Source organism: Aspergillus terreus, genomic scaffold, assembly GCF_000149615.1.
Source record: "Aspergillus terreus NIH2624 scaffold_9 genomic scaffold, whole genome shotgun sequence".
Taxonomy (NCBI): domain Eukaryota; kingdom Fungi; phylum Ascomycota; class Eurotiomycetes; order Eurotiales; family Aspergillaceae; genus Aspergillus; species Aspergillus terreus.
The window spans coordinates 972921-999589 of NT_165932.1; the positions used below are offsets into that span (position 1 = coordinate 972921).

Here is a 26669-nt window from a genome sequence, read left to right on the forward strand (position 1 = left end):
CTGGAAGGAGAGTCGGAAGCGTGACCTGCGCCAAGCCTTTTTTTCGCCGCATTTCGGCTCTTCCTGTCCGCTGCCGTCATCGTCCGGGACTCCGATCTCTACACTACTCTTCTTATTCTCTCTTCACCTCCTCTCGAGTTCTCCCATGTCCCTTAATATCCCCTACCATTCCGCCCTTTCCTCCCCGTCATGGGAGGCCCCAAGCTACTGATGCCGCTGCGCCCGCGGCCATGGACCTGTCGGACCTGTCTGCAGCGTCTGCATTCCGCCCGTCGGTCGTTGAAGACAGCCGCATCTCCGTCGCCGCAGTCGACCTCCTTCGAGTACAACCGGTCGGCACATAATACCCAGAAGAGCACCACCGATGACGAAACGCTTCGCCGAGTGTTCGACTCCCCGTCCTTCTGGAAAGAGTTCTCCCAGCGGAGTAGCCTGCACACGAAGCCCACCGGACTGGTACAGAACCAGTATTTGACCAGTCCGGAAGGCTTTCGCACATTCGCCAATGTCTCGCTGCACAAATGTCAGGCAATCGTGCACAAGGTCCTCGCTGCTTCGACTCTGGAGGAATACCGAGACATGGCGCGAGACTTGGACCGACTGAGTGATCTGCTGTGCCGAGTGATCGACTTGTCTGATTTCATCAGAGTGATTCACCCGGATCCGCAGGTCCAGGAGGCGGCGACGCAGGCGTATGCGCTCATGTTCGACTATATGAACGTTCTCAACACAACCACCGGGCTTAATGACCAGCTGAAGAAAGCCGCGGCTAACCCCGACGTCACGTCGCACTGGTCCGCTGAGGAGAAGATTGTGGCTCAGATTCTGATCAAGGATTTCTCCAACTCGGCCATTCACATGCCGCCGAACGAGCGGCAGCGGTTTGTGAACCTCTCCAACGAGATCAGTCAGCTGGGATCCAACTTTGTCAACGCAGCCGAACCGGCCAAATCCCATGTGGTTGTCGGGACGAACAGCCTGCGGGGGCTGGATCCGCTCCTCGTTCAGCAGATCAAACGTTGGAATCGCACCGCGTCTGTCCCAACCATGGGCATGATCCCGCGCCTTGTGCTGCGGTCTGTTCACGACGAAGGTGTCCGGAAGGACGTCTATCTCGCGACGAGGACCTCCAGTTCCCGTCAAATCAAACGATTGGAACAACTCCTGGCGAAGCGAGCCGAGTTGGCCCAATTGTCAGGATACGCCAGTTTCGGACACATGACTCTCAGCGACAAAATGGCCAAGAGTCCGGAGGCTGTGTCCAACTTCCTCACCTCGCTGGTGGGGAGCAACCGGCAGTTCGTCCACGAGGAGCTTGCCCAATTGCAGGGTATGAAGGGATCTTCGCCTCTGCAGGCCTGGGATCACGCATACTACGTCCATCAACGCGTGATGCAATACTCGCAGTCCCGGCGATCGCGCGAGCTGAGCATCGTACCCGAATTTTTCTCCCTCGGCACCGTGATGCAGGGTCTCTCTCGGCTCTTCAACCGGCTCTACGGCGTACGTCTCGTGCCCCAGGAAACTGCGCCTGGAGAGACATGGAACCCGGACGTGCGTCGACTGGACGTGGTGGACGAAGCGGAGCGACACATCGCCGTCATCTATTGCGACCTCTTCTCGCGGCCCAACAAGCACCCGAACCCGGCGCATTTTACCTTACGCTGCTCGCGGGAGATCTCGAACCAGGAAGTTGCCGAATGCGCATCCATGGATCAGTCAGCCCACCCTAACGATGGCATGGCGACAGCCGTCGACCCGCAGTCCAAGACCCTCCGCCAACTGCCTACCATCGCCTTGGTCTGCGATTTCCCTGACCCGCCTGCAACCAGCGCTGGCCGCCCGTCGCTCCTGAGCGAGCATAGCGTCCGCACGCTGTTCCACGAGATGGGGCACGCGCTTCACTCGATCCTCGGACAGACCCGCTTGCAATCCATCTCGGGCACGCGATGCGCCACCGACTTCGCGGAGCTCCCCTCGGTGCTGATGGAGCGCTTTGCGACGGCCCCCGAGGTGCTCTCGATGTACGCCCGACACTGGCAGACGGACCAGCCTCTGTCGGAGAACATGATGCGCAGCATGGAGCAGGACCGCACCGCGCACGGGTCCATCTACGGGGCGGTGGAGAACGAAGCACAGATCCTCATGGCGCTGGTGGACCAGGCCTACCACTCGGTCCCGGCCGAGGCGGCCGGCAAGATCGACAGCACGGCAATTTACCACCAGGTGTCACAGGCACACTCGAGCCTTCCCGAGCCGTCGGACACGCAGCCGCCCACCTCCTGGCAAGGCTTCTTCGGCCACCTCTACGGCTACGGCGCCACGTACTACAGCTATATCTTCGACCGCGCGATCGCCAACAAGCTGTGGGAGGACGTATTCCAGAGCGGCCAGGCGTCGGTCGACCGCAACGCCGGCGAACGCTATAAGAACGAGGTGCTTCGTTGGGGCGGTGGCCGCAATGGATGGGACTGTGTCGCTGGCGTGCTGGGCAGTGGTAACCCATCCAATGCAGACGGACGGCTGGTCGAGGGCGGTGACGACGCCATGCGCGAGGTTGGACGATGGGGACTTGGCCGCGATGGTGTCTCTGGGTAGTTAGATAGACGGCGTACTCTGTATAATAGTAAACTTCTTAATGTTAGGGGCACTAGCATGATCCTTGCAACCGAGGCAGACGGCCCTACATGTATCTATAGACCATCCTACCGTAACTCAGGTACATACCACACTCTCACCAAAACGCTTTACATACGACCCGTCTGATCCACGGTAGCACAGCTCGTTTGCCATCGCCAACAGTCAGTCGGCCCGCCAGCGAGCCAGACGCTTTTTCGATGTCGACGCTGTACGACCGGGGACTGCAGCGATTTCCCTTCTTCACATGTGTCGGTGCGACGCCACGGGTGAGACACGCACCACCGCCGATAAAGAAACGAAAACTCTCTTTATTACTAGACCACGCGCGTGCCTTGCCGGTCCCAACGCCGGGCCCCCTAGCGGCGAACCCCAGGGAGGCGCATGCTCTGGCAGATAGTGGGCAGTGTGGGCAGTCAGTCGGCTGATTCCGTAGCAAGTCACTGCGCCGTTGACCGTATATCTTGCGCATGGATCCTCTCACGCTGGGATCCTCTTATCTAACCCCCCGTCGCACGGTCGGGACTCCTATTTTTCTTAAATAAAGGAAAGGAAAGGGACAGGAAAGAAAGCAACATGCCTGCCGTCAAGATCATCAATGACGACGCCTCCATCGCATCAACCCTAACCTCGTCGACGGCCAGCGACACCCCCCGCCGCCGCAAACCCAGCGTGCGAAAACGAGACATACGTCTCCAGCCCGACGACAAAGATAAAGACAAAGAGCAGAGGACAAAATCGCTGCACCGCCAGCGCACCATCGATAACATCGCAACATGGGTGTCCCGCCGCGTGTCTGTCCGCAGCCTCAGCGCACGCAAGACCCGCGCCGGCTACAGAGATACAGATTCTGAATCGTACTACTCGGCGCCGTGTACCGACACCGACGATGAGGGTCTGGCTGACTCGTACGCGGCGTTCTGTCGCGCCTTCACGGCGGGGCATTCAGAGTACAACTACCACGAGCACTACCACCAGCGTCGCAGCCACAGCGGGTCGTACCGCGAACGGCGTTCTCGTCTTCGCGCCGGGGACTGTGAGGGCTTCAGAGAGGACGGGGAGCTGCCAGACGAGGAGGATGGCCCCGTGGGCTCATTCCGGATGCAGCAAGACCGAGCGCTCGACGCTGCGGCGCATTCTACAGCCGAGGGGTCTTCTCTCAGGGACAGGCTTGGGGAACGTTCTCAATTACACCTAGCGGTTCGTGCATCTGACGAGGATCACGATCCCCACTTGGCGCAGTCTAGTCCGCTCGGCGCATACGATTATGCATCTCTCCCTCCGCCACCTATCTCACCGCCGCCGCGGATCCTCACTCCTGCGATCTATGCGGAGACCCAAAGGGCGGCGGCACAGGAACGGCAATGGACACAATCCCGAGAGAAACATCCGATGGAGAAGGACTCGCAATATGGGCGAGGGTGGAAAGGGTTCCGCGGCTGGTGGAGAGGGAAACGAATGGCTTGCTGGTAAGGTTGAAACATGTCTCAGTTCGGGATCACGCGAACGCGTGGAGCGACAGCACATTTAGTGATGGAAATCAATAGACACTCGCAAGACAAAGATCACGTCTGCATTCGTAGTCCAATGGGATCTCTAGGGCGACGCCACGGCTGCAGTGATGGCTGATATCCATGAATGCCCGTCATCGTCACAAGAGAAGCTGAACAGGGGTATCCTGAACTCTGAAGATATTACATACACCCTAACCAATACATTATAGTACCAGATGGGAATCCAACCACAAACATGTTACAAAGGAAAGACACGAGAGGGTTATCCTAGACAACCCCTCCTCTACCACCGCTCGTTCATCGGGAGGTTCAGTCAGTCACTGGCGCGGTTGTCGCCCGAACTGTCGTTCGAGCGTTCCGGCTGGGGCGTCGAGGTTAGACTTCTCGCATCGGGCGTCGCTCGTTGCGATAATTGGGCAAGTTCGCCAATCAGTCTGCAATACTTCCATCAGCCGATGCCCCAAACTTAGCAGCCAGTGTAGGACCACTCACCGTCGATGCTCGTCGTACCAGTCATCATTAGCAGTACGGATGTGCTTAAGCTGCTCCTGGATGCTGGCCATCTACCAAAGAACATTCACATCAGTAACAATATCTCCAGAGGGAACGGACCAAGTCATTGTCAGGTAAAAGGATGGAAACCAGGAAGTCCTGAAAACGTTAAACGGGGAGGTCCCACCGTTCCCTCAATAGATGAACCAAGATCCTCACCTTCCCCTGCGACGGCACCAGCACCAGCACCCTCTCCAGATTTCTTCTCATTCTCGGTCGCCCACCGGCTGCCCTCCAAGCCAGTGGACATCGCGTTATCGGCCTTCAGCGCGGCCAACTCGGCCTCAAGCTCGCGGACGCGTTTGCGGCTACCAGAGATGGCGGAATCGACCTCCCCCAGCTGGTTAAGGAGGGACATGTTCTTGTCGATCTGGTCGTTCAGGTCCTTCTCACCCTGGGCGAGCTTCTCATCCATGGCCTTGTTCTGAGTCTTCAGCTCCTCGAGATCGCCGTTGACAGCATCATACTTGGATTTCAACTGGGCAAGGTCTTCTTGGGATGCAGCGAGCTGTTTCAGGACGGTTTCCAGTTCGGACTTGGTGCTCTCGGCAGCACCAATGGACTTTTCCAGCTCCTGGGTGCGGCTGGTGGCCTCGTTCAGTCTCTGCTCCAGATCCTTCTTCTCAGCCTCCATCTTTGACAGATTGGCGACGTGGGTGTCTGCAACGGATCGTGACTCAGCAGCGATCTTTTCAGCATCGGCGAGCTTCTGCTGCAACTCAGCAATGGTTGCCTGTAGTCCATCGACAGCAGAAGTGTCCTGAGCAGTAGCCTGAGCCTGGGCCAATCTCTCGTTGACCTCAGCCAGGGCAGCTTCATGAGACTTCTGGAGTTCATCAAGCTTTGCCTTGTTGGCGGTCTCCAGCTCGTCACGGACACTGGAAAGCTTCGCTTCGTGGGCATTCAGCAGCTCCTCGATGGCCTTGCTGTGCTCGGCATCCGTCTCCGCGGACTTCGAGGTACGCACATGTTCGAGGTCAGCCTCCAACTTGGCCTTTGTCACCTCCCACTCTTTCTGCAGTTCCGCAACGGTCTTTTCGCGGAGCTCGGTCTGCGCAGCGATCTCGCTCGCATGAGTTTCCAGGGCAGACTTAAGCTCGGCCTCGAGAGCTTGGACTTTCTGCGCATGGGCGGATTCGAGTTCACGGTTGGTAGCGAGCAGTTCGTCGTACTTGGCCTGGAGCTCACTGAGTGCTTGGTCATGCGAGCCGGACGCATCAGAAACAGCCTTCTGGAGAGCGGCAGCGTGCTCAGCCTTCAAGGCTTCCACAGCCTGCGCATGTTTTTCGGCAACAGACGCAGCCTGCTGCTGATGCTGCTGGAGGGCGTTCTCCCCCATCGTAGCCCGCGCTTCCAGGTCCTTCAGTAGGTTCTCTTGCTCAGCGTCCTTGGCCTTGGTCTTGTTCTCGAACGCAATCAGGCTCTGCTGCAGGGCCTCAGCTTCCTGCTGTTTGCCCTGAATTGCATCTTGTAGAGCCTTGATCTCGCTGTGCCCAGTGCCAAGCTGGGACTCCAAGGCACCAACCTTCTCCTTGAGCTGTCCAATTTCCTGGATGGCAACCTCCTGGGCCGAGTTAGCGCCTTGCTCAAGGGCCTGGCGGGTTTCGCTGAGGGATTGTTCAGAAGCATCAAGCTTCTGCTGGAGAGTCTGCAGTTCCGTTTCATGAGCAGCCTTGAGTTCCCTGATCGCATCCTCTCGGCTCTGCTTCGCCGCAGCCTCGGCGGCCTCGAGGGCGCTCTTCAGCTTCATGAGTTCTTCGGTGTGAGTGGAACCGGCAGATTCCGCGGCCGCTTTCGCAACACTCAGTTCCTGTGTATGGTGGGCGGCAGCAGAGGCGATCGCTTCGTCATGCTCGGCTTTCAGCTTGGCAATTGCCGCGGAATGATTGGCATCCAATTCCTTCAGCTTTTCATCCAAATCCTTGGCTGCGGTGTCCCTGGCCTCCTGGAGGTCCGCCTGCAGCTTTTCCATGGTCTGCTTCAGACCCTCCACTTCCTTCTCCTTTTCAGCGAGGGCGGTAGTGGTCTGGTCGCTGTCCTTGGAGGCGGATTCGGCGTCAGCTAGTTTAGCTTCCAACGAAGCGACCTTCTCTTCCAATGCCGCCACCGACTGCCGAGCAGATTCCTCCGCAGCACGAGCCTCTTCCTCCTTGGCCTGATGGAGTTTTTCCATCTGCATCTTGACTTCCTCAATCACTTGATCGCGACCCTTGAGTTCACGCTGGAGACTATCTACAGCCGAAGCCTTTTCTTCCAGAATGGCGTTCTTGGCTTCTTCCAGACTGCCCTTCTGCGCTTCCAGCTCGGCCCTCAAAGATGCCACCTCGTCTGCATATTGAGTCGCTGCAGCTTTCTGTTCCGCCAACTCCTGCTTAACGGACTCCAACTGGGCCTGGTGAGACTTCAGTTCCTCGAGAGTCGCAGCAGTCTGTTCGTCGCCTTGAGACGCCGCCGACTTGGCCGCCTCTTCCAGATCCCTGAGAGTCTTCTCTTCGAGCTCCTTCCGCTGGGTCTCGGCCTCTTCCAGCTGAGCGCGCAATGTCTTGAGCTGTTTCTCATGCTCTGCAGCCATCCGGGCAATCTCTGCGGTATGCTGTTCACGGATGGTGTTCAGCTCTTCGGTATCCTTGGCGCTGTCTCCTTCCGGGGACACGGAGAGCTGGGCCAGCTTCTCATTCACACCCTCCAACTCTGCTTTCAGGGAGGTGACGGTTGCTTCGCTCTCGGAGAGTTTCGTCTGAAGAGACTGCAGCTTCTCGGCGGATTCCTCCGGCTTCTTCGTGACCGTGCTGAGCCTTTTCGAGGCGGTGCTTGTGGTTGTTGGCCGCGTTGTGGTCGTGGATGGCCTGGTGGTGGTGGTAGTGGTCCGTGCAGCGCTCGTGGAGGACGTCGTAGGGCGGGAAGTCGAGGGTCGCGACGACACTGTGTTCGAGCGCGACACAAGAGAGCCCCTTTTCTCTGCGGTCGTGGAACCAGCAATGCTCGAGCGCCGATCCAGAGTGGAAGTTGTCGACTTTCCTGGGGCACGAGGGGTTGAGGTCCCAGCCATGGACATGCGTTTGACCGTACTGGAGATCCCGCGGCGCTCATCCCCGGAGCTGGCCACGGATCGAGCCTTCTCATCCGCCGAGCTGCTGATCGAGGCGCGTGAACGGTGCGAGGCAGTCGTCGAGGTGCTCAGCGGCTTGCGGGCCGTGGAGGTGGTGGTGGGACGCGTCGGGGGTTTGCTCAAGGTGCTTCCATTCGTCGAGGAACGCGCGGTGGACGTAGTCTTGGAGGCTCCAGAGATCGAGCTGGGTCGCTTCGTAGTGGTAGAGGCGACCGGCCGCTTCGTGGTTGTACTGGTCGCGGACGAGGTGGCGGACTTCTTCTCCGGCGAGGAGGTCACGTTCTCCTTGTCCTTGGAAGCATCCGGGCTGGTCACCGGGTCCTCACTGCCGGACAGGAGGGTCGAATCGACCGGGGTAGCGGGGGCCTGGCTCTCCGCCTCGCTTTCAACGGGGGCGGGAGCCGGAACGGGTTCTTCAGTCGAAGCCATTGCGCGTGGATGAACAGTGGGTGTGTCGTACGACTGGAAGGGACGGAGGGACGGAGTAGGGAGAAGATCTCAGCGGACAGTTCCTGGCGAATGGATGAGGACCACGTTAGTGTCGGTTGGGCTACAGCAAAAGGAGGTAGAAGGGCGCCCAACCGGTGAAACCGATACCCGACAATGGACAATGGAAGGAGAGGTGAGTCTTGGGTGGAAAGGGGGAGAGAATAGGAAATGGGGAAGATTCGGGGAGGTGGTGGAGAGAAGAGAAAGCGCCACGGGGGAAATGGAGAAGGGTTCTCCTTTTCGCGGTATCCCGAGGCCCACCGGATTGGAAAGACGGTAGGAAGAGCGAGGGGCAGATGGAAAGACGTACGATTTCTCCAGGCACGGATTTGAGCAATGCAGGTCGATGGTCAGGAATCGAATTGGCTCAGTTGCAACGGAAATGGGTCTTTTTATTATGATTATTTGTTTGGTGGCGTTGGGACCGGTGCAAGTCACAGGTAAACAAACGCCAAGAAGGGGAAAAAGTAAATATTACGAAGAAGGAAGAAAAGAGGAACACGAGAAGACGATACAGGAGGAGGGGGATATACAGGAGAAGGAAATCAGAGAGGAAAATGGAGAGATGCGAGGATGGAGTTGGAGAGAAGAAGAGGAAGAAGTAGTAGTGTTGTGAAGAGAGAGAGGGAGGGAAGTAGAAGAGGAGGGGAAGAACGACTGACTAAGGCGGTCACTGGATCACGTAACTATAGTAGTACTAACAACTTCTCCCCCTCACGTCTGTCAGCACGCCTACATACTCAGTATACATATGACCTCTCAGTTCGGACACAATAAATAGGACACACACAATCCCCTGAATCAGCCCCGATCCCACCAGTTCCTTGGTTCGCGTTTCAAAACATCGGTTCCACGGTTCGCCAGAGACCCGTCGAGACCCGTTCCAACGAGCCGACAGGTGACTAGTTCGAAGCCTCATTGACTAGTATATACAAAGAAGACCTATATCCACATTTCTCTTCCGATTTTGACAGGCCTTAGCGACTTGCAAAGTCAACGGCATGGACACGAAATCATGGCTGGGACCACCTGTTCCCAAACGGCAGCCACATCCCACTCGCCGAGATTACTGGGCCATCGCTCCACTGATCGTCGTCGGCTTCGTGATACTCTTCTACAACCGGCCACTATTATCGCCGTGCACGAACCAGCCGACCTACTTCGAGTACAGCGGAGAACGCATCCGGTGGACGCCATGTGGAAGGCTCAAGTCCACCGCCCTGGAGTGTAGCAGTATCGATGTCCCCATGGATCAATTCAATGCCTCCAACTCAGGAAGCAAGACATTTACCATTCCGCTCATCCGCATCCGTGGGAGCAATGCCACTCAAAACCTCCTGACGAATCCCGGCGGTCCAGGAGCAAGCGGTGTCGAGTTTTTCTACCGCATAGGCGACCAGTTGAAAGCCTTCGTCGGCGAGGGTTTTCATCTGGTCTCGTTCGATCCTCGCGGAGTCAATAGCTCCACACCCGCGGCTTCATGCTATCCCGATGACGACACCCGGGGGGAGTTGTCCCGCGTCAGCTACCATGACATTCTGAAGGACAGCTCCGAGGTTTATGCCTGGGCCCAAAATTTCGCCAAAGCATGTCCGGACACCATGGATGAGTATGGCAAGTATATCAACACTCCACAGACCGCCGCCGACATGAACAGTATCCTGGATGCGCTCGGTCAACAGGACATGGCTTATTGGGGCTTCAGTTACGGCACGGTGCTCGGCCAGACATACGCGGGGCTGTTCCCCGAGCGGTCGAAGCGCATCATCATTGATGGGGTGGCAGATCAGTTCCAGTGGTATGAAGGCGTGTTTGAAGCCAAGTCCCTTGAAGATACGGATAAAGTTCTCCATGGCTTTTTCGACGAATGTATCAAGGCAGGTGCTGAGAGGTGTGCGCTGGCGCCCCTCGCCACGTCAAAAGAGCAGCTGCGCGACATAGTGCTGTCTTATATGGAGACGCTCCGCGAGCAGCCCATCCCCGTTTACATCAACAACACCGCCTACGGCCTCCTCGATCACACCAAGATCTGGTACAACGGCGTGTTCCCATGCCTGTATAACCCTCTCGCATGGGCGTCCCTCGCGGACCATCTATACGCATTAATACAAGGAAACGCGACAGACGCGTTCCTGGCTTATCAAAAGAGCCCTGCCACCATAGTCCGCGAATCAAACGAGTTGGTCACCCTGAACGACGGCCTCAATGGTGCAGAGTACTGGCCACAGGACAGACAATCGTTACTCGATAAGATCGTGCCCTATATGAACGAGAGTCTCTTCGGGGCGTGGCATAACAAAATGTTCTACCTGAAGCAGCACTGGGCCGTACCACGAACCCACCCGTACGTTCCACGCAAAGTGAAGACCGCACATCCGCTACTAATCCTTTCGACCTCTTATGATCCCGTTTGCCCCCTCGGTTCCGCCCGGTCGGCATATAACGCATTTGAGGGCTCGCAGATCGTAGAAATCCAGGGCTACGGACACTGCTCGGTGTCGGGCCCGTCGGTGTGCGCTGCGAAACACATACGCGAGTTCCTGTATACCGGCAAACTTCCATCGTCATACACGACGTGCGAGGTGGATGTTCCGTACTTTATTAGGCCCGAAAAGGACGGCCAGGTATCTGCTCATCGGGTCTTCGAGGATCTGGCGGATGCAACAATCCACCTCGCCCAGCTAGACCTTGCGAGGGCTTGGATCTGGTAAACCCCTGGATATATATAGCCACTGTACAGCCGGTTTTGGACAAGGGTCTATGTACATGTGTTCCATTCCTCAACCAGACCTTGGTAGTCTTTCAAACGATATGGCTCAAATATCTCCTTTAGCAAGGACGACTTTCTCCGGGTCCTGACGCCGAGATCTCGTAGGAGCGCATCAATATAAGGTAGGCTATCGAAAACCAGGTCGGGGTATCTCCGACCTGCACCTCCTGTTATCCTTGGCCGACGGATCTCTCCATACATGCTATGCAATATCGATTCATAATTTATGCGCTGAAAGTCAATCCGAGGAAGTTCCAGATGATGAAGCCGCCCATGAAAAAACGCCGTTATCCAAAGAGCTTGAACCTGCGCCACCATTGCGGCGTGGATGGAGGAATGTGCTCCGATGAAGGCGAGATTCCTCTGTTCGATGAACCGACGCCCACAGGGCACTAAGAAACGGTAGAGTTTGTACCGGCCTGCGTGATGCTCCCGCGGCAATAAAAAGTCATAGTCAGTCTCCGGGGGAGCATTGCATTCTTTCCTTGGAAGAGCGCGTAGGTATGGGCGCTGATTGTATATAGACTCCGCTGCTGCTGCTTCTATTTCTTGCGTTGATGGTGATTCCAACAAATGCAAGGAGGAAAACTCAGCCAGGTCGGTCTCATTGAATCTGACTGACGGCGTAGTCTTCCACCCAGTACAGCATACGATGGCGTCGGCGTTCAGAGCCACCCCATTAGAGAGATGGGCCTCGGCTTCGGACAACGCAGTTATGTCTGCAACATGTACATGGATCCGTCCATCCCTCACGAGATCAAACCAGCTTGAGTCGTAGTTGTGTATGCTGAGCGAGTTCCCCATCCAGAAAGGCGTTATCCAGGGCTTGAGCTTCGCCAACTGCGGATGGCTGTCGTATCGATTGACCTTTTTGATTGAGGCATCTAGAAACCTCCAAAACATTAACAGGACTGTCTGTCCGATGGTGGTCTGGTGAAGAAACCGCCGGAGCAGAGCTAAGGGCCCCGCGTCTCCGTGAAGACTCGGATCAAAGCAGGTGAACAGTCGGGTTGACGAGAGGCGCGCCAGTGAAGTTCTGAATCCAAACAATTTGAAAGAAGACGGCCAGACATAGCTAGGGCCTCCTCCACCGGGGCGAATCACCATGTCGACGTGCGCGCCGGCTTTTGCAGCATTATAACACACGTCCCAGGCTGATTTGTTGCCTCCCACGACAACGACTTTTTTCAGTTCTGCGAGCTCGTCCGCTCTCGCGCGAAGCTGCTTTGAATGCAGGATGGGTCGTTGGAAGTCATTCTGGCCTTTGAATGTTGGTATATAAGGGTCCGAGGTGAGACCCGTTGCGAGCACGAGTTTGTCGGCGACAATGCTGCGCGTCGTTGGACGGGCTGGGTCGGATTGAGACTCGGTAGTGAGTGATATGCTCCAGCTCCCGTTGTCGAGGGAGCTGGCTGAATCGACCCTTGTACGGAGGAGAAGACGGGAGTGCAGGCGAAAGTGCTCTGCGAAATCGCAGAAGTACTGATGAACGACAGACCCCGGGATGTGGTCACCAGCCTGCAGCCCGTATCGTTCCGGGACCATAGGGAAATCGCTGAACTCGTACGAGCCCACGAGGTTGTTTGTCTTGAGGCCGGGATATAGTCGTTCTGATGCCCATGTCCCTCCCACGGATCGCGCTTGATCCACAATGAGAAGTTGGGCGTTTGGCGAGACTTCTAGGTATGTTTTGGCCGTTGCTAGACCATGAAGCCCTGGTTGTGATTCACGTTAGATCAGACTTGGAAAGATAGATGGGTCTTGTACCAGCTCCGACAATTAGTAGATCGACATGGTCCATGGTGTATGCGTTTAGACTCAGCTATTTGGGAGATGTACACCACAACTACGATACCAAGCTAGATATATATACGACGCATGATAACATAGACTCTTATGCATGCTACCCGCACTCACAGCTGCGGTGTCATAGATGGCTTCCATATCTGCCGTGGACTAGATCCGATACGACGTCCGTAACCGGTACGTATCCGAGCAGTCTGATAGGGTTGAGCCAGAACATTGGCAGCCCAGCAGGATGATGCGTTGGTTGAACGCCGAGCGGGGTATCTACCACTGGCATCTAAACAGTGCAGCCAGCAGCTCATTCTCATCTGGTCAAAAGTACACGTTCCTCGCTCGTTCAAATGCCGCGGCCGAAGGTTGACGAGAGGACTCGCAAACGCATCAACAAGGCCTGTCTCTATTGCCAAAAGACGAAACAAAAATGCGACGGGTTGACGCCCTGTGGAAAGTGTGCGCGGCGTAACGAATCCCGCAGCTGTGCATATTCTCCGCATGAGCGATCTTACGGGCATCGCCGGCGTCGCCAGAAGCCGACAGCCCATTGTCAGACTGACATCCGGCATACGGAAACCGTCGAGGCGAACGCACCCGCTGCAACAGCCCGTCCCGCGGGGTCCAACCAGCTCTCTGGAACGAGGCCGTCTGTGAAGGAGTCCGAAGTCACGGTGCCTGGGTTGTCCCAAGTGCTCTATGATAACAAGGGTCAAATCGGTTTGTAGGGTCATTCTCGTGACACAGGACAGGTGTTAACGCTGCGGTTTTAGTGTATCTTGGGAACTGTGCTGCTCTAGCCTTTCTCCAGAATATCCAACAGCTCATTGAAACTAAAACAGGCCAAACGGCCGATGTCTCGGACCTCTCTGTGGTCGAAGAACTGCCGCCCGTCCAAGACGGTGGGTTGGACCTGTATATCACCCGGAACAAGGGAGAGTTGAAGCGTTTAGTGGACGTCTTCTTTATATCGGTAAGCCAGTTTCTTTTTACCAGGATCATCGGTCATTGACGGCCAGCAACCAGACATGTGGCATTCTCGATCTCTTCGACAGAGCTCATGTCGAGACCCTGTTAGACTGTTGGACCGGAACACCTGAATCTCTCGATAGTGGATCGTCTGCAGTCCTCTGCCTGGTGATAGCATGTGCAGCACAGATTCGTAGCGCCAGCCTCGTTGATAAGCTACGAGCACAGTCTTTCTACCAGCAAGGCCGACGGTTGGCGTTGCTTGAACTTACCAACAATCCTACCACTGAGACAATTCAAGCTTTTACTTTGATAAGTATCTACATGCTTGGTTGCTCGTGGCGAAATGGTGCCTCCCTGAATCTGGGAATTGCTATCAGCGCAGCCAAATCTCTCGGTTACCATCAGGATACTACAAACTCGGCTTATGATATGAAGGAGCGCCATAGAAGGTAAGCGTCTGGAGTATAATCACTCCCAGTATTGATAGAATCTAATTATCGTTATCAGGGCCCAAGTCTGGAAAACCTTGCATTACCACGACCTATTCTTCTCCGCCATGATGGGACGAAGCTCTTCAACATCCAACACAGACTCTACTGCAGTTGACGATGGCGATCCCAATCGAGAAATTCTCGACGACGAGTTTAATCAAAGCCTATCCATGACTGAGTCTTTGCGGGCTTTTTTGATCATAGAACGTGCCGTCAATAAGGTCTATACGAAGGAAACAGTATCCCTTGGTATCCTGCAATCCCTTACTCGCGAGCTACAGGAAAAAAGTATCAATCTAGCAAAGGCCTTCTATACACCAGCCGATGACACCCGATATAATCCGGAACACGTTCAGCAACTGAACCTTCGGAATGCGCATGTTTCTTGTTCGTACTATTTTGCAATGATGCTTCTGACCAGACCATTCCTGATCACGTCTCTGAGGGCAAAATCCTCCATGGAGCATGTGGGATCTGGACAGTCACACGGGCTCAATAACAACGGAGTCGGAGGTAGCATCTCATCTGAAATCTTTTCTGGTGCCATGACATGCATTGATTCGGCAACGTATACGGTGCAGTTGCTGCATGAGTTGCTGACGGCGAATATGTTGTTCAACAACATGCCGTTTATCGTGTGAGTTCGTTGTCCCCCTCAGCAACTTGGATCGATATTAATGCCTCCACAGTGCCTGGACATTCGTGTCTGTTCTTGTTTTGAATTCTGCATATTTTGGTCAACTAGGCTCCCGGGGGGCCGTTGCAAAGGCTCTACGTCAGGCAGAAGATATTTTCGAGTCGTTTACTGTGAACAGCCCACAAGCAAGACGGTACAAACACATCCTAAAGAGGCTCTCCAGGGCTGCAGAGGATCACTGGAGCCGGGTTGAACAACGGATGCCGCAAGCTCGTAGCGCCTATATCCCAAGGCTGTTCCAATTGCATCCGACTAGCTTGGCCCATGGCTCTAACGCTGACGGGTGTTCCGATGACACGTCCCAAGAAGACACAGGCCCGGCGGCTTCGTCTGGAAGGATGCGAACAGGAGGAACATGGGATGCATCTCCATGCCTGACTGCCCCGGAGTCAAGTGTCCAGGAGCCAAGGCATTCTGTCAGACAGCCAGTGCTGCCCGGAAACGATCAGGACTTTGCTAATTCTCCAGGCAGCATCATCGAAGGCACTATATCGCTTATTCCAGATGAGGCAGTCGGATACGGGTCCTGGTTGCAGTTAGATGACTATTCCAGTATTTGGGATTTTTCCTGGGCGGGAGCGTTGTAATAGAACGATCATTACCCAAGACGTATCCGACAGGCGTACTAGGTGCAAGGCATGTCCCATACCGACGCAAGAATCTGCTATTGGCTTGGATGTGCTGGACCACGGGTAGCTGGTACCAGACCATGCAGCATGTACGTATCCGTGTACGTATCCGGATGCCTGTAAGCCCGGATACACAGGGTGTTCCCCGCATTGATAGTCCGGGACCAGTACTTTGGTATAAATCTGCATTTGACCCTGAAAGTCCCAAGCCTGGCAGGTCGGTTGATGGTAGCCAGGTGCAACATAGCCAACATGCCAGTATCAAGCGCAGAAGCCTCTCAACATCCGAACAAGCTCCGGCTTCTGGAGACTGCTCGCGAATTCTTTGCCGAAGTTGAGAATCTGTAAGAGCTTCTCCGATCCTCTTGCTTCAGACACGTCCCCTCGTTTGATGAAGACCTCTAACCATGGAGTACGCAGCACACCCGGAAAGGAGCTCGAACAATACCTGAACGAGAACTACGGACCAGGAAACAAATACTACGAGACCTTCTGCTCCCTTGTCCGCCAAGGCATCGAAAACAACGAAGACTGGATAGCGGTGGACGAGCTCGATGGACGGAAGTATCGGCGCAGCAGGATCATGTCGCCGTGCGAGGAGTCCCGGTATTTCAGCATCACGAGTGTCTATATGGACAGTGTGGAGGAATACTCGGGCCAGTACCATCAGCACCCGTATGGCGAGATCAATTGCGTGGTGCAGCTCACGCCGGGGGCAGAGCTGAAGGGCATGTCGGGCTGGCAGGGCGCTGGATGGACTTCACCGGGTCCAGGCACGCACCATTATCCCCAGGTCAGGGGAGGTGCACTTGTTGCTCTTTTCTTTTTGCCCGCGGGTCGGATCTCCTATGCGGCGACCCCCGATATGCCGCAGCCTGTGTCTATCTAAGCAATGCTGTCGCATAGAGTGAGCACTGCTACCATCGGATGTGTTGATGTTGCTGTGCATGAGCATCAGGCTTGTGGACTATACAAATTTCCTATCAGTATCAACCTTGAGCTCGTCCAGTATGTATGAGTTGTATGTTTTCAAACCAAACATTGAGTTCGCAGGAGTATCCCGTCGTATCGATTGACAAGAGTAGTTAAGAGATAAATTCAGAACAGAGTGGGTATAGTCGCCAGAAGAACAGCAAGAGAAAGAGAAGAAGAAAATATCAGTCATATGGCACGCTCAATAGCCACTGGAACTGTTCACGCATGCCTGGAAGATCCAATCTGCTCTGGATTCCTGGCAGTAGTCGATCATGGATGCGTCTCGCTTCCGCACGCAGCTCACCCGGAGTTCGTCGTCCCAACTTGTCGCGATATTTTGTGCTGATGGTCGTGTATCGTCCGGATCCTATAGTCTGTCAGCCCCCGGCGCTGTATCATCATCCCCCAACGAAGTCAAACTTACCTGTATATCTCCTCAGTGCCGCAATTAGCACTTTCCCTTCATCATCAGTCCACGGTCGTTGGGAGTCCTCGGTCCTGGTGTGCTGATGTTGGATAACAGGTCTTGAATACGACACTGGCATCAATTGCCCCTTGTTCAGCGATGCAAGTATCAACTTTAGAGGGCGCAGCATGCCTCTACTTCGATTCCGGCAGATGATCCGGCGCCCAACCGTAAGACAGTAAATCCTCATAACAAAGTGTTTGAGCACTTCCAGTACCTTTGGAAAACGACCATATCGCCCCTGAGACTGATAATAGATCTGGAAAGAAGGGAGCAGGGCATGATGAATCATTCTCGCTATGACTCGTCCTTCGAAGTCGGTCAGCATTTCTCCGTCTTCACGAGTTGGCCTTCGCCTTTCGACACGATTGCAGACCCGGGTTATTAACAAATCGCCAGATTCATTGATCGTGTCCAAAGCATTGCGCCATTGAGCATCAAGTCTCCTCGGAACCCGGTGAGAAACCCTGACATGTTCGATGCCATCCCTGTACAGGGACCCTAGACGTGATATAATGTTTTCGATATCCTGGAATGTTTCTTTTCCGGCTGACGAAGCAGCTTCTTCCATCTCGCGTTTGTTTTCTATCAACTTGCGCCACGTTTCTTCATGCCCACCCAGCTTTTTGGCTTCCGTAAACCAGAAGTCGTCAAGGTCAGCATCGTCTGATTCGTCCTGGGATTGCGCATCACTATGCGATTGAAAGCTTCCGTCAGGGTGGTATAGTTCATCATCTCCGTCAACAGACTGACGTCTCTCGTTGGGCATGACGGACGAGGTGTCCATCTCGGGTGAAGTGTGCCTCGAGTCAGAGTGGGATGCAGCGTTGCTCTCATTGTCATTAGGATAAGCGTTTGGGCCTACGACCGAGTCCATGCCGACCATCTGAGGATTTAGAGATGCCCTAGGACCTGGAGATTCCCGGCGTCTTTCGGGCGGCGGTGTGCGATACCGTGCCTCAGAACCGTCAGCACCCGCGCTGCTGTCATCATAGTGGGATGACTCTTGGTCCACTGATTTTCGTGATAAAGCTTGATGGACGACAACGGACGGAGGAGGAAAGCGTGGGGATTCCGATGATCGACTGGGGGCATTATCCTCATTCAATGCTTCAACCCCGACATTCTCATCCTCGCCTCCATTTCCCTTATCAAAGGCATCAGAACCTTTGTCCTCATCGGGATCCGCTTGGTCCCCCGTGTCCAGGGGATGCGATGTCGCATCGGTTCCGTGACTCGCTTGTCCAGCATGTTTGTGTCGCAAGGACCTTCTTGTAGGGGTAGAGGTGGCTGGAGAAGATTGTCGTGCTCGTGCAGATCGCCGAGGCTTGAAAGGTTGGCTGTTTGAGACGTGTTGCGAGAATGTTCTTTCGGCAGTAGGGTCGGCCGGAGAAGATTGTTGTAAACGCGTGGACCGTCGGGGCGTGAGTGGTTGGCTGTTCGGGACGAATTGAGGTGAGGACGGAATGTCGAAAATGTTATCACTTCGCGGAGGCCGGGGCAATGAAGCCCTTAGATTGCGAGATATACGAGGGAGGGAGTGACGGGTTTGATTGTTGGTGCTGTTGACGCCGTTCAGGAGGTCGAGTGCCTGGGATGTTGTATTGCGTTTCCGCTTTCGCGTGGCATTGGATCGCGGACCCATGATGGCGGCATGCGATGCGACGCCCCTGGATCAGGGCGGAGGACAGTCGGCGACACCAGCAGGGTGACCGCGGTGGGAAGAGGGACGTTCGAAACGAAGTGGGAGAAGTTGCGGTTGTGGATGGATGGTGGTTTGACCGACGGGGTCTCCCGTGATCAACAACGTCATTATCGATAGCGATAGGCCAACTCCCGCAAACACTCAACTCTCTCTTCTTCTCCCACAGTGGTATATCGAACCCGAAATCGTTGATTTCTTTCTCTTCCACTGGGGACGTATTCGTCTCCTCATTACTCCATATTAACCATGAATGCACCTGCAGTCCGCATCCTGCCCACCCTCAACCCCGCCGAGGGGCATACGTTCATCGAGCCCTGCAAGAGAATCAACGAAGGCGAAGATGTGTCCGAATTCCTGTGCTCAAAAGCATACGTGGACATCATGACCTTCCTTCTACAGCTAAATCGATCCATGATTCCTTCGAAACTCCCAGACGGAAGCGTCCAGACCTACCCTTTGAACTCCGATGCCGTCGAATATTCTGCCCCAGTTCGACAGCTGCAACAGCTACTGTCCAAGCTCGAGGCTATCCTTTCAGAAGCTCCCCCGGATACTGGTCCACGGAGATTTGGAAATATAAGCTTCCGCAAGTGGCATCGGATTGTGGAGAGCCGCGCGTCAACTTTACTGGAGGAGTGTTTATCTCCGGAGCTTCTGCAGACCCGGTCTTCTGATCCAAATGGCCCAACGGCTGAAGTCGAATTAAAGGCTTACTTCCTGGGAAGCTGGGGCAGTGCTCAGCGGTTAGACTACGGTACTGGACATGAGCTCAGCTTCCTGGCATTCCTGGCAGGAATTTGGAAATTGAACGGGTTTCCGAAAAATAGCCCCGGGGTGGAAGAGAGAGCGATAGTCCTCGGCGTGATAGAACCGTTCGTACTTCCAGTGACTCATTCAGGCATGCAAGTGGCACTAACATACGTGATCAGGTACCTTGAGTTAATCCGCAAAATAATCAAAACCTACACGCTAGAGCCCGCCGGCTCCCACGGTGTCTGGGGCTTGGACGACCACTCCTTCATTCCTTACATCTTTGGATCCGCCCAGTTAGCACCTGCCATTTCAGACTCCGACCCGACTCCGGAAGAGGGCTCGCTGCCTGATGCACCAGACCCCAGCGGAGTCGCCAAAGCAAATGTAGTTGACCGAGAACGAAAAGCGAATATGTATTTCTCTGCAGTTGGCTTCATCTACGACGTCAAAAGAGGTCCGTTTTGGGAACACAGTCCCATGCTGTACGACATTTCCGGCATTAAAACGGGTTGGGCCAAGATTAACAAGGTATTTGCGCTTCAATTTAAGATTGCTAGAAAAACTGACTCGACATAGGGAATGATTAAAATGTACAATGCTGAAGTACTGTCCAAGTTCCCGGTGGTCCAACATTTCCCCTTTGGATCACTTTTCAGCTGGGACCGTGACCCCGACGCTGTTCCCCCACCATCTACTGTTCACACGTCGTCGGCACCGCAAGCAAGAAACAAGGATTCTGCCCCAGGATCCGGCACTAAAGCTCCATGGGCTACCCCCTCGCCGGCAGGTCCGCCAGGCGTCACGGGGACTGCGGCACCTTGGGCCACTGCTAGAGGCCCTGCACTCCCCGATGCATCGCGTGCATCAGGTCCGATGGCCCCTACACGGGCTCCTTGGGCTAACCCACAGTCAGCAGGACGTGCGCCCCCTGGAAACGCAAGCGATATGACCACAAAGGCTCCTTGGGCGAAATAACACTGTTTCTTTTGCTGTGTGAATGTTGATCAGTGTGATGTATATATATACCCTGATGACGACTGAGAGACGAGAAAGCATCTGCGCTTGGCCAGTCTTTGCAAGTCACTATCGAACAGCGTTCCTGTAGACTGTCCGGCATACAATACAATCGAGTGGTTCCCAACACTATACCAACTTAACGAAACAAGTCCACTGCCTAGCCTTTATTTAAGTTATCCACACAAAATCAGCCCTAGAAAATAGTCTGTGTCATATGCTTACAGCAATGATTTCTGATAGCAAGCAAGATGATATGAGTATCAAATAGTGGACAAATATACAGGTCCTTATTTGGATCATCGCGATAACTAGCCAGAGCATTTGATTCGGAACCAATGTATGAAACCACTATCCTTCATACTTCAATCTGTCCGTGCCAAGAGCAACTTCAACTGTTTGTCGTCCGAATATCTGTCCAGGGCGTTCCGTTTCCAGTCTTCCCAGCTCAAACCGGCATCTTTGTTTAAGGCGTCTCGGAGACCTTGAAAAAGGCCTAGAAACCCTTCCCAATCAGCAAAGTCGTAGCCGCAGCAGAAATCGAAGCGATGAAGTAGTCGGCCATTCCTCACTATTTCCGCAAGCCGTTTGTTGCCTTTGTCCTCTAGTGTGTTTGCAAACGTTGACTCATCTTTGCCAATGCAGTTGACGCTGTTGTAAAAGTCGGCAACGGGAAGGAGCATGATAGGGGATTTGAAGGCTGCAGATTTTGGTTCAGTGTGAGCCCATTCCCAGTCGATAATTCCCGTGACGTTATAGTCGCTGTCTATTAGGATATGGTCTCCCTTATCGTCTGCGTGTCTCAGGTAGAATTGGCCGTCATCAAAGCTATGATGTAGCAAAACTTCAGGGACGCTATCCAAAAGAAAGCGATTGACTAAGAATGCGTCGATTTCGCGCCCTGCGTAGCTTTCCCCTTTCATAATTAGCCCTAGATTAAGTTCAATGCTGGCACGGAGATAGTCTTGGGGGTTATTGTAGGGACCAAGAGGAAGCATCTGCGAATTGACATAGTCCGTCAATGATTCTCGCGCAAACGGTCCAACGTGATCTGTCCCGGGTTGGTCTAGAGACCCCATAGTATTGAAGGGGTGTGACTCCAATTCAATGTATATATCTGCCAGCTGTGTCATAACTTTCCTCCTTTGTTCTGGAGAGGCGAGGGACCAGCGCAGTGACTTTCCCGGGAGTTTCTCCATAAGGATGTACCCGGCTCCAATAGGAGTTTGCCCTTGTAGGCCATAATCGAAGACCTTTGGCGCAGGGACCCTGGTCTTGCTTAGAAATTGAAGAGTTGCAACTTCGCACCGCATGATATAATCACGTAGATCGGCCGGTGGTGAGGTCGCGTTGAATCTTCGGATACGCGCTAACCATCGGACTCCGTCATCGAAAAGGATTTCGATATGATAGTTCATACCTCCCATTACAGATGAACGTACCGATCTGTCGTACATGAGAGATTGGGGTGACGAGCAAGCAATGCCGTTTCGCAGGTAGCTTGCTCTCGACAGAAGCGCAGATAGGTTAAGGGATCTTAGCAGTCTGTTGATCTCCTTTCGTTCTGCTTCTCGGGAGGCAGAGTCGTATGCTTCCCCATCCTTCATGTCAATTGTTAACAGAGTCGCATGGGAGGTTGGAATGGCTTGTTTTGCGTACCTGCCACCTAGGACATTCGTGATCAAGATGCTTAACACAGAGATGGCGGTCACAGATAATGCATTCTCCATCCGAGCGTACAGAGGGCCTGGCGCAATTTGGAAAATCGCACGTCCACATTGTCAACTTTGTCCTGGGAAGCTAGCGAGGTCAGTGGTTCCAGGCACATTAAAGGCTCTCGTGGCGGTCTGTCATGTGACTGTGCAATGCAGTTAGTACTGAGTGAAAGGGAATGTGCAAATGCATCCTGATAGGAATGAACACTGTTCAAAAGCTCCTGGGTATCATATGTAGCCACAAACGCCTGAACGCAACATGTATATACAATAACCGAAGGAATATTCACTCAGAATCAGAACCATAATCAACAAGCGCAGTCGTCGTAGGAGCAGTCGAATTGGTTACTGGTTCCGTGGACGATTCACTCGGAGTTGTCGTTCCTGGACCTTCACCTCCGGCGGGAGTATCTCCATCAGTATCCGCTTTTGCGTCGGCCACTTTATTCGGTCCTGATTTCCTCCTTTTGGACACCGGTTGCCAGATATCACCTTCATGGCTGAGGAACGGATCGATGGCCGCGCGGGTGTTCCCAGCCAACTCACTGCGAAGCATGGCTTTGCGTTCTGCCGTAATATCCGCAGTCTTGACCTTCTTCCCCTTCTTCCCATTTTCATTGCTGCCGGGGGTACCCTTCATCGACGAGGATGATGCTTTGGCTTCGAACATAGGGCGTGTGCGCGTAGCGGAAGTATCCAGTCCAGTCTTGAAATCGACCATTCCCGCACGCAAACGGTCCTCCTCTGTTTCATCAACAAGCTCAATCCCCAGACTCATCTTATCCTTTAACGCCTCGCGCTTCGCCTCCGCAGTCTCCAGGACCTTCCGCTCAGCGCGAAAGGTGCGCCGCAAGAGCCGGGATTTCTCATATGGGTCCTGCCAATCACGTTGCTGTCGTTCTTTCAATTCCAGTATGCGGCTCTGCTCCGTCTCGGTCCGTTTCTTATCCTCCACCTTCCCTTCCAGCCTCGCGAACGCATCTGCCGTGTCCTTCGCCTCACCAGGAAGCTTGATTGCGATCTCACCCACTCCCAGCTCCTTGTTGTCGCCTGTATCACGCTTGCGCCCGCCCTCGGTAACGACGTAAGCGGTGTTCTGTGGGTCCGTCCGGATCTCGATCCATCCGCCGCAGGGGGGATGTCGCATGCGAAAGCTGTAGATCGGCGTGGAGTAGTAGTTCCCAACTTTCTTCTTCTCAGCGTTGAAACGGACGCCCTGGCCGATGAGCGTCTCGTGGGGTTTGCATGTTGTGCACCAGATGGCAAAGGGCATCTCGAAGCGCACGATCAGGGCGCCCGTGGTGTGGAGGTGGCGCGCTCGCGCGCCGAGCGGGTGTTTCCCGGCGAGCTTGTTGCCTGTTGTGAGACCTTCCTGGTCTGGTGGGACGTATCTGTAGGGTTCATTGCGTTAGGATGCGTGCTGGGAAAGCTGGGGGGAAGACGCACCGTCCCATGTCTGTGATGGTTAGCTATCGAGACTCTTGGGCGCATAGAATGAGTACTTACTGAAGCCCTGCATCTTGGCAAGTATGCCCTGTAACGGGTGAGTCTATAATTGATGGGTGTATCGGGCCGGTGACCTCCCAAATGGAGGTCAGTCTAGAAAAGACTGCTGCGTGGAGAGACTGGTAGAAGCTTGATGATGGTAGGTCGTGGTGGTGGTGCAAAGACGCATTAGTTATCCTTGTGGCCGAAGTTATGCGGATGAGTCATCACATACAGTTGTGCCGATGCCCTCGCCATACTTCCAAGGTGTGGCAGGCCATCTTTCTTGTCCAGAGCAATACCTGGTCGAAGGCTGGCAATCGCATGTCATGCATTGCAATTTCGCTAGATTGCCGCGTTTCATCCACGTTGTCCGTGTGGCGCGGTCACCTTGTGTTTCGACTCTTCTTTCTGTTTCGTAAGTATCCTTTCGTTTCATTTCTTCTATGAACTGATTCCCTTGAATCCTCCATCTTTCAACTTGGACTTCTTGGCCTCCTACCCCTCGCGAAGCACTCCATACCAAGCGCAGTCATGTACAAGATCAAGGATAATGATCTGAGCGACGTCAAAGAGCTTCACAGCGATCTAGTTCGAAAGTATCGCCTCCACCACACAAAGATCAAGGAGATTTGGCACTTCCTTGATGAAGAGAAGCGATTCTGGGTGGCAAAGCACTGCTGTGACGAAATCGGAGTAGAGCTCATGGAAACTCCTGATAAACCGCTGCCCACGACGCGGTTCTGGCGACTTCATGTGCCTGAATGGAATCGGCGAGACCTTACTAAACCCGACTCTAATCGCCTCTTGGAACTCATGGAACATTGAGCGACTACTTCTCTGTGTGAGCAGTATCATAATGGCATGAATGAAGGCCCTGGGGATGGTGTGTTCATGTTCACGCAGCTAGAGCATTTCGCTCCAGAGGTCATGCTATGCCCCCTTCCATATGTGGTAGATGAGTTTGGAAACGAAGACACCTACGGTAACTGCCTCGCCTATGTCGATCAAGAAGCATTTGATGCAGCATGGCCCCAACTGGCACCTCGTCTGAAAGCCAGAGAGTGTGTCATTGAGGTTGCCGCCAAACACATTCTTATAAGACAAGGGGTGTTGTTGGACTGTCTGAACAATGCTGCCAATTGGATTCTCAGAGTCGGATCATTCGAGAGACAAGCACCGCCTTCGCAGAGGCTCGATGAAACCATGCAGATGCCACTGTCCTCGATGTGCCTTGATTCGAAGCCGGATAAGCTTTCGCTGGAGGAGCTTCATGCCTGTGTTCTTGAACAGAAAGCCAACCTGCAAGATTACCTCAATACCTGTCAGACGGAGCCTGATTTTTCTATTTTATGGCGACCATGTGGCACCACAGTGCTCCGGAATTGGTTCCTGATAACAGAGGACGATTTATTGCGTTGTATACCGATAAATACATCAGCTTCAACATCTTCGACCTAGTCCACAACGCGACCATCGGTGCAGCAATCTGGGATTACTTAGCTCGGCTTTTGCAGGCTCTCATGGAAGGACCTCAAAAGAAGCTGTATCGCCGCAGTGTGTTACAGGAACTGGCGAATGTCTCCCATTTTGAATATAATCGTATGATAAAGGTCTTCAGACGATTCGTGCAACTGCGATACCGGGCATACTTCAAACGGCTGCCTGGGGTATTGGACGATGGTATTCCCAAAGTGATACTGAAAAGTTGGCCGGACCATCTCAGAGTCAGCAAGCCACAGCTACACTACCTGCTTTCTCTCTGCAGTGCAGGTTCCAACTTCAACCAGACAGCCGAGTGGATCAAAAAGGTCGATATTTTGAGCAGTCGTTCACCATTCGTGCATGACTCTATAAGTCCTCCAGAATCTGAGGCACTGGCTAATCTCGCAACTATCACCAGCTTCATTCAGTCTCTGTCAACTTCCACTCCGCTTCCTCCCATGAATTGGAAGAAGGGGCAATTTTATGTCTCGAGATTGGTATCGCTCAAAACAGATGTCAATGCGTTCAGGACGGATGTTGACCTGGGGGACTTTCCCGTTCCTATCAGTAACTTGTTAGAACCTGGTATGACGGATGCAACCTTTGCTTGCCTTGACCGGTTTTTTTATCGACAAGACTGGCTCTGATATCGAAACTCTGTACCGGAAGCTCAATGATGACTGCATTTCGGCATTCTTGGATCAATACCAACAGAAAAAGAAACAAGCCACAAAATCAGACCCGGAAGCAAAGCTACCACATGAGCCTCTCTCCCCCTTCGAGTGGAATGTCCAGGTAGGAAAGAGGTCGGGAAAGGCGAAGACCCGTCCAGTACATTCATCCGTCACCGACGTCCAGCCAGAGCCTGCTAAGCCCGCGGAGCCGGTGACTGCGGAGCCTGTACCGGTTTTTAAAGTCAAGGCCTCAACCTTGAAGCTGTTCTCAGCATTGTTCTCCAAGGTGAAATCGAGTAGGTCGATTACCTGGGCTGCCTTTGAAGCGGCTATGGTTGACGTCGGATTCTCTGTGATACCCAAGTTTGGCTCGGTTTTCACCTTTTTGCCTCCACAGGAGGTCAAGCCGAACAGAGCTTTTACCATCCACCGGCCTCATCTGTCAGAAATCGAAGGCTACAAGCTGCTTTACTTTGCGAATCGGTTGAAGAGAGCTTATGGTTGGGATACGGAGTCCTTTGCGCCGGCTTGACTAGACCAGAAAGGTTATCGTTACCATATCCATACCCTTCGCAATTTTTTTTTTTTATTTATTTATTTGGAACTGGTCTTGGAAGTGCTGAGGACATCTTTTTTCGTTACTTTTGACTTGGGAATTTGGATGTTGAATCAGATCATCTGGTATGCGATGTAGCGAAGGATGAGAGCCTAGTGATTGATATCCTAGAATTTTGCTCATG

At 53.8% G+C, this 26669-nt stretch overlaps 12 protein-coding genes across 12 annotated transcripts; 7 read left to right on the forward strand and 5 right to left on the reverse strand.

The window, feature by feature from the left end:
- Positions 1-210: 210 nt before the first annotated feature.
- On the forward strand, positions 211-3065 carry ATEG_06605 (mitochondrial intermediate peptidase; the record flags this gene model as incomplete). Its single annotated transcript, XM_001215783.1, has 3 exons — positions 211-2594; positions 2628-2719; positions 2959-3065. The coding sequence occupies 3 exons, from the start codon at positions 211-213 to the stop codon at positions 3063-3065; spliced, it is 2583 nt and encodes an 860-aa protein (XP_001215783.1).
- A 148-nt stretch (positions 3066-3213) lies between these two features.
- On the forward strand, positions 3214-4110 carry ATEG_06606 (uncharacterized protein; the record flags this gene model as incomplete). The annotated part of the gene is made up of 1 exon (XM_001215784.1): positions 3214-4110. One exon carries the CDS (start codon positions 3214-3216, stop codon positions 4108-4110), a length of 897 nt encoding a protein of 298 aa, XP_001215784.1.
- Positions 4111-4464: 354 nt separating this feature from the next.
- Positions 4465-8241, reverse strand: ATEG_06607 (M protein repeat protein; the record flags this gene model as incomplete). Its single annotated transcript, XM_001215785.1, has 3 exons — positions 4465-4585; positions 4644-4714; positions 4831-8241. 3 exons carry the CDS (start codon positions 8239-8241, stop codon positions 4465-4467), a joined length of 3603 nt encoding a protein of 1200 aa, XP_001215785.1.
- Positions 8242-9302: 1061 nt separating this feature from the next.
- ATEG_06608 (alpha/beta hydrolase) lies at positions 9303-11012 on the forward strand (the record flags this gene model as incomplete). The annotated part of the gene is made up of 1 exon (XM_001215786.1): positions 9303-11012. The coding sequence occupies one exon, from the start codon at positions 9303-9305 to the stop codon at positions 11010-11012; it is 1710 nt and encodes a 569-aa protein (XP_001215786.1).
- Positions 11013-11886: 874 nt separating this feature from the next.
- On the reverse strand, positions 11887-12616 carry ATEG_06609 (uncharacterized protein; the record flags this gene model as incomplete). The annotated part of the gene is made up of 2 exons (XM_001215787.1): positions 11887-11955; positions 12176-12616. The coding sequence occupies 2 exons, from the start codon at positions 12614-12616 to the stop codon at positions 11887-11889; spliced, it is 510 nt and encodes a 169-aa protein (XP_001215787.1).
- A 602-nt stretch (positions 12617-13218) lies between these two features.
- On the forward strand, positions 13219-14972 carry ATEG_06610 (uncharacterized protein; the record flags this gene model as incomplete). The annotated part of the gene is made up of 4 exons (XM_001215788.1): positions 13219-13588; positions 13711-13841; positions 14066-14289; positions 14348-14972. The coding sequence occupies 4 exons, from the start codon at positions 13219-13221 to the stop codon at positions 14970-14972; spliced, it is 1350 nt and encodes a 449-aa protein (XP_001215788.1).
- Positions 14973-15909: 937 nt separating this feature from the next.
- ATEG_06611 (DUF4863 family protein) lies at positions 15910-16546 on the forward strand (the record flags this gene model as incomplete). The annotated part of the gene is made up of 2 exons (XM_001215789.1): positions 15910-16001; positions 16078-16546. 2 exons carry the CDS (start codon positions 15910-15912, stop codon positions 16544-16546), a joined length of 561 nt encoding a protein of 186 aa, XP_001215789.1.
- Positions 16547-17080: 534 nt separating this feature from the next.
- ATEG_06612 (uncharacterized protein) lies at positions 17081-17867 on the reverse strand (the record flags this gene model as incomplete). The annotated part of the gene is made up of 2 exons (XM_001215790.1): positions 17081-17170; positions 17316-17867. The coding sequence occupies 2 exons, from the start codon at positions 17865-17867 to the stop codon at positions 17081-17083; spliced, it is 642 nt and encodes a 213-aa protein (XP_001215790.1).
- A 1182-nt stretch (positions 17868-19049) lies between these two features.
- Positions 19050-20531, forward strand: ATEG_06613 (uncharacterized protein; the record flags this gene model as incomplete). Its single annotated transcript, XM_001215791.1, has 3 exons — positions 19050-19675; positions 19733-20084; positions 20133-20531. 3 exons carry the CDS (start codon positions 19050-19052, stop codon positions 20529-20531), a joined length of 1377 nt encoding a protein of 458 aa, XP_001215791.1.
- A 404-nt stretch (positions 20532-20935) lies between these two features.
- ATEG_06614 (phosphotransferase family protein) lies at positions 20936-21997 on the reverse strand (the record flags this gene model as incomplete). The annotated part of the gene is made up of 1 exon (XM_001215792.1): positions 20936-21997. One exon carries the CDS (start codon positions 21995-21997, stop codon positions 20936-20938), a length of 1062 nt encoding a protein of 353 aa, XP_001215792.1.
- Positions 21998-22571: 574 nt separating this feature from the next.
- ATEG_06615 (Saf4/Yju2 family protein) lies at positions 22572-23739 on the reverse strand (the record flags this gene model as incomplete). The annotated part of the gene is made up of 2 exons (XM_001215793.1): positions 22572-23676; positions 23732-23739. 2 exons carry the CDS (start codon positions 23737-23739, stop codon positions 22572-22574), a joined length of 1113 nt encoding a protein of 370 aa, XP_001215793.1.
- A 565-nt stretch (positions 23740-24304) lies between these two features.
- On the forward strand, positions 24305-26461 carry ATEG_06616 (uncharacterized protein; the record flags this gene model as incomplete). Its single annotated transcript, XM_001215794.1, has 4 exons — positions 24305-24526; positions 24623-24834; positions 25146-25840; positions 25995-26461. The coding sequence occupies 4 exons, from the start codon at positions 24305-24307 to the stop codon at positions 26459-26461; spliced, it is 1596 nt and encodes a 531-aa protein (XP_001215794.1).
- Positions 26462-26669: the final 208 nt, after the last annotated feature.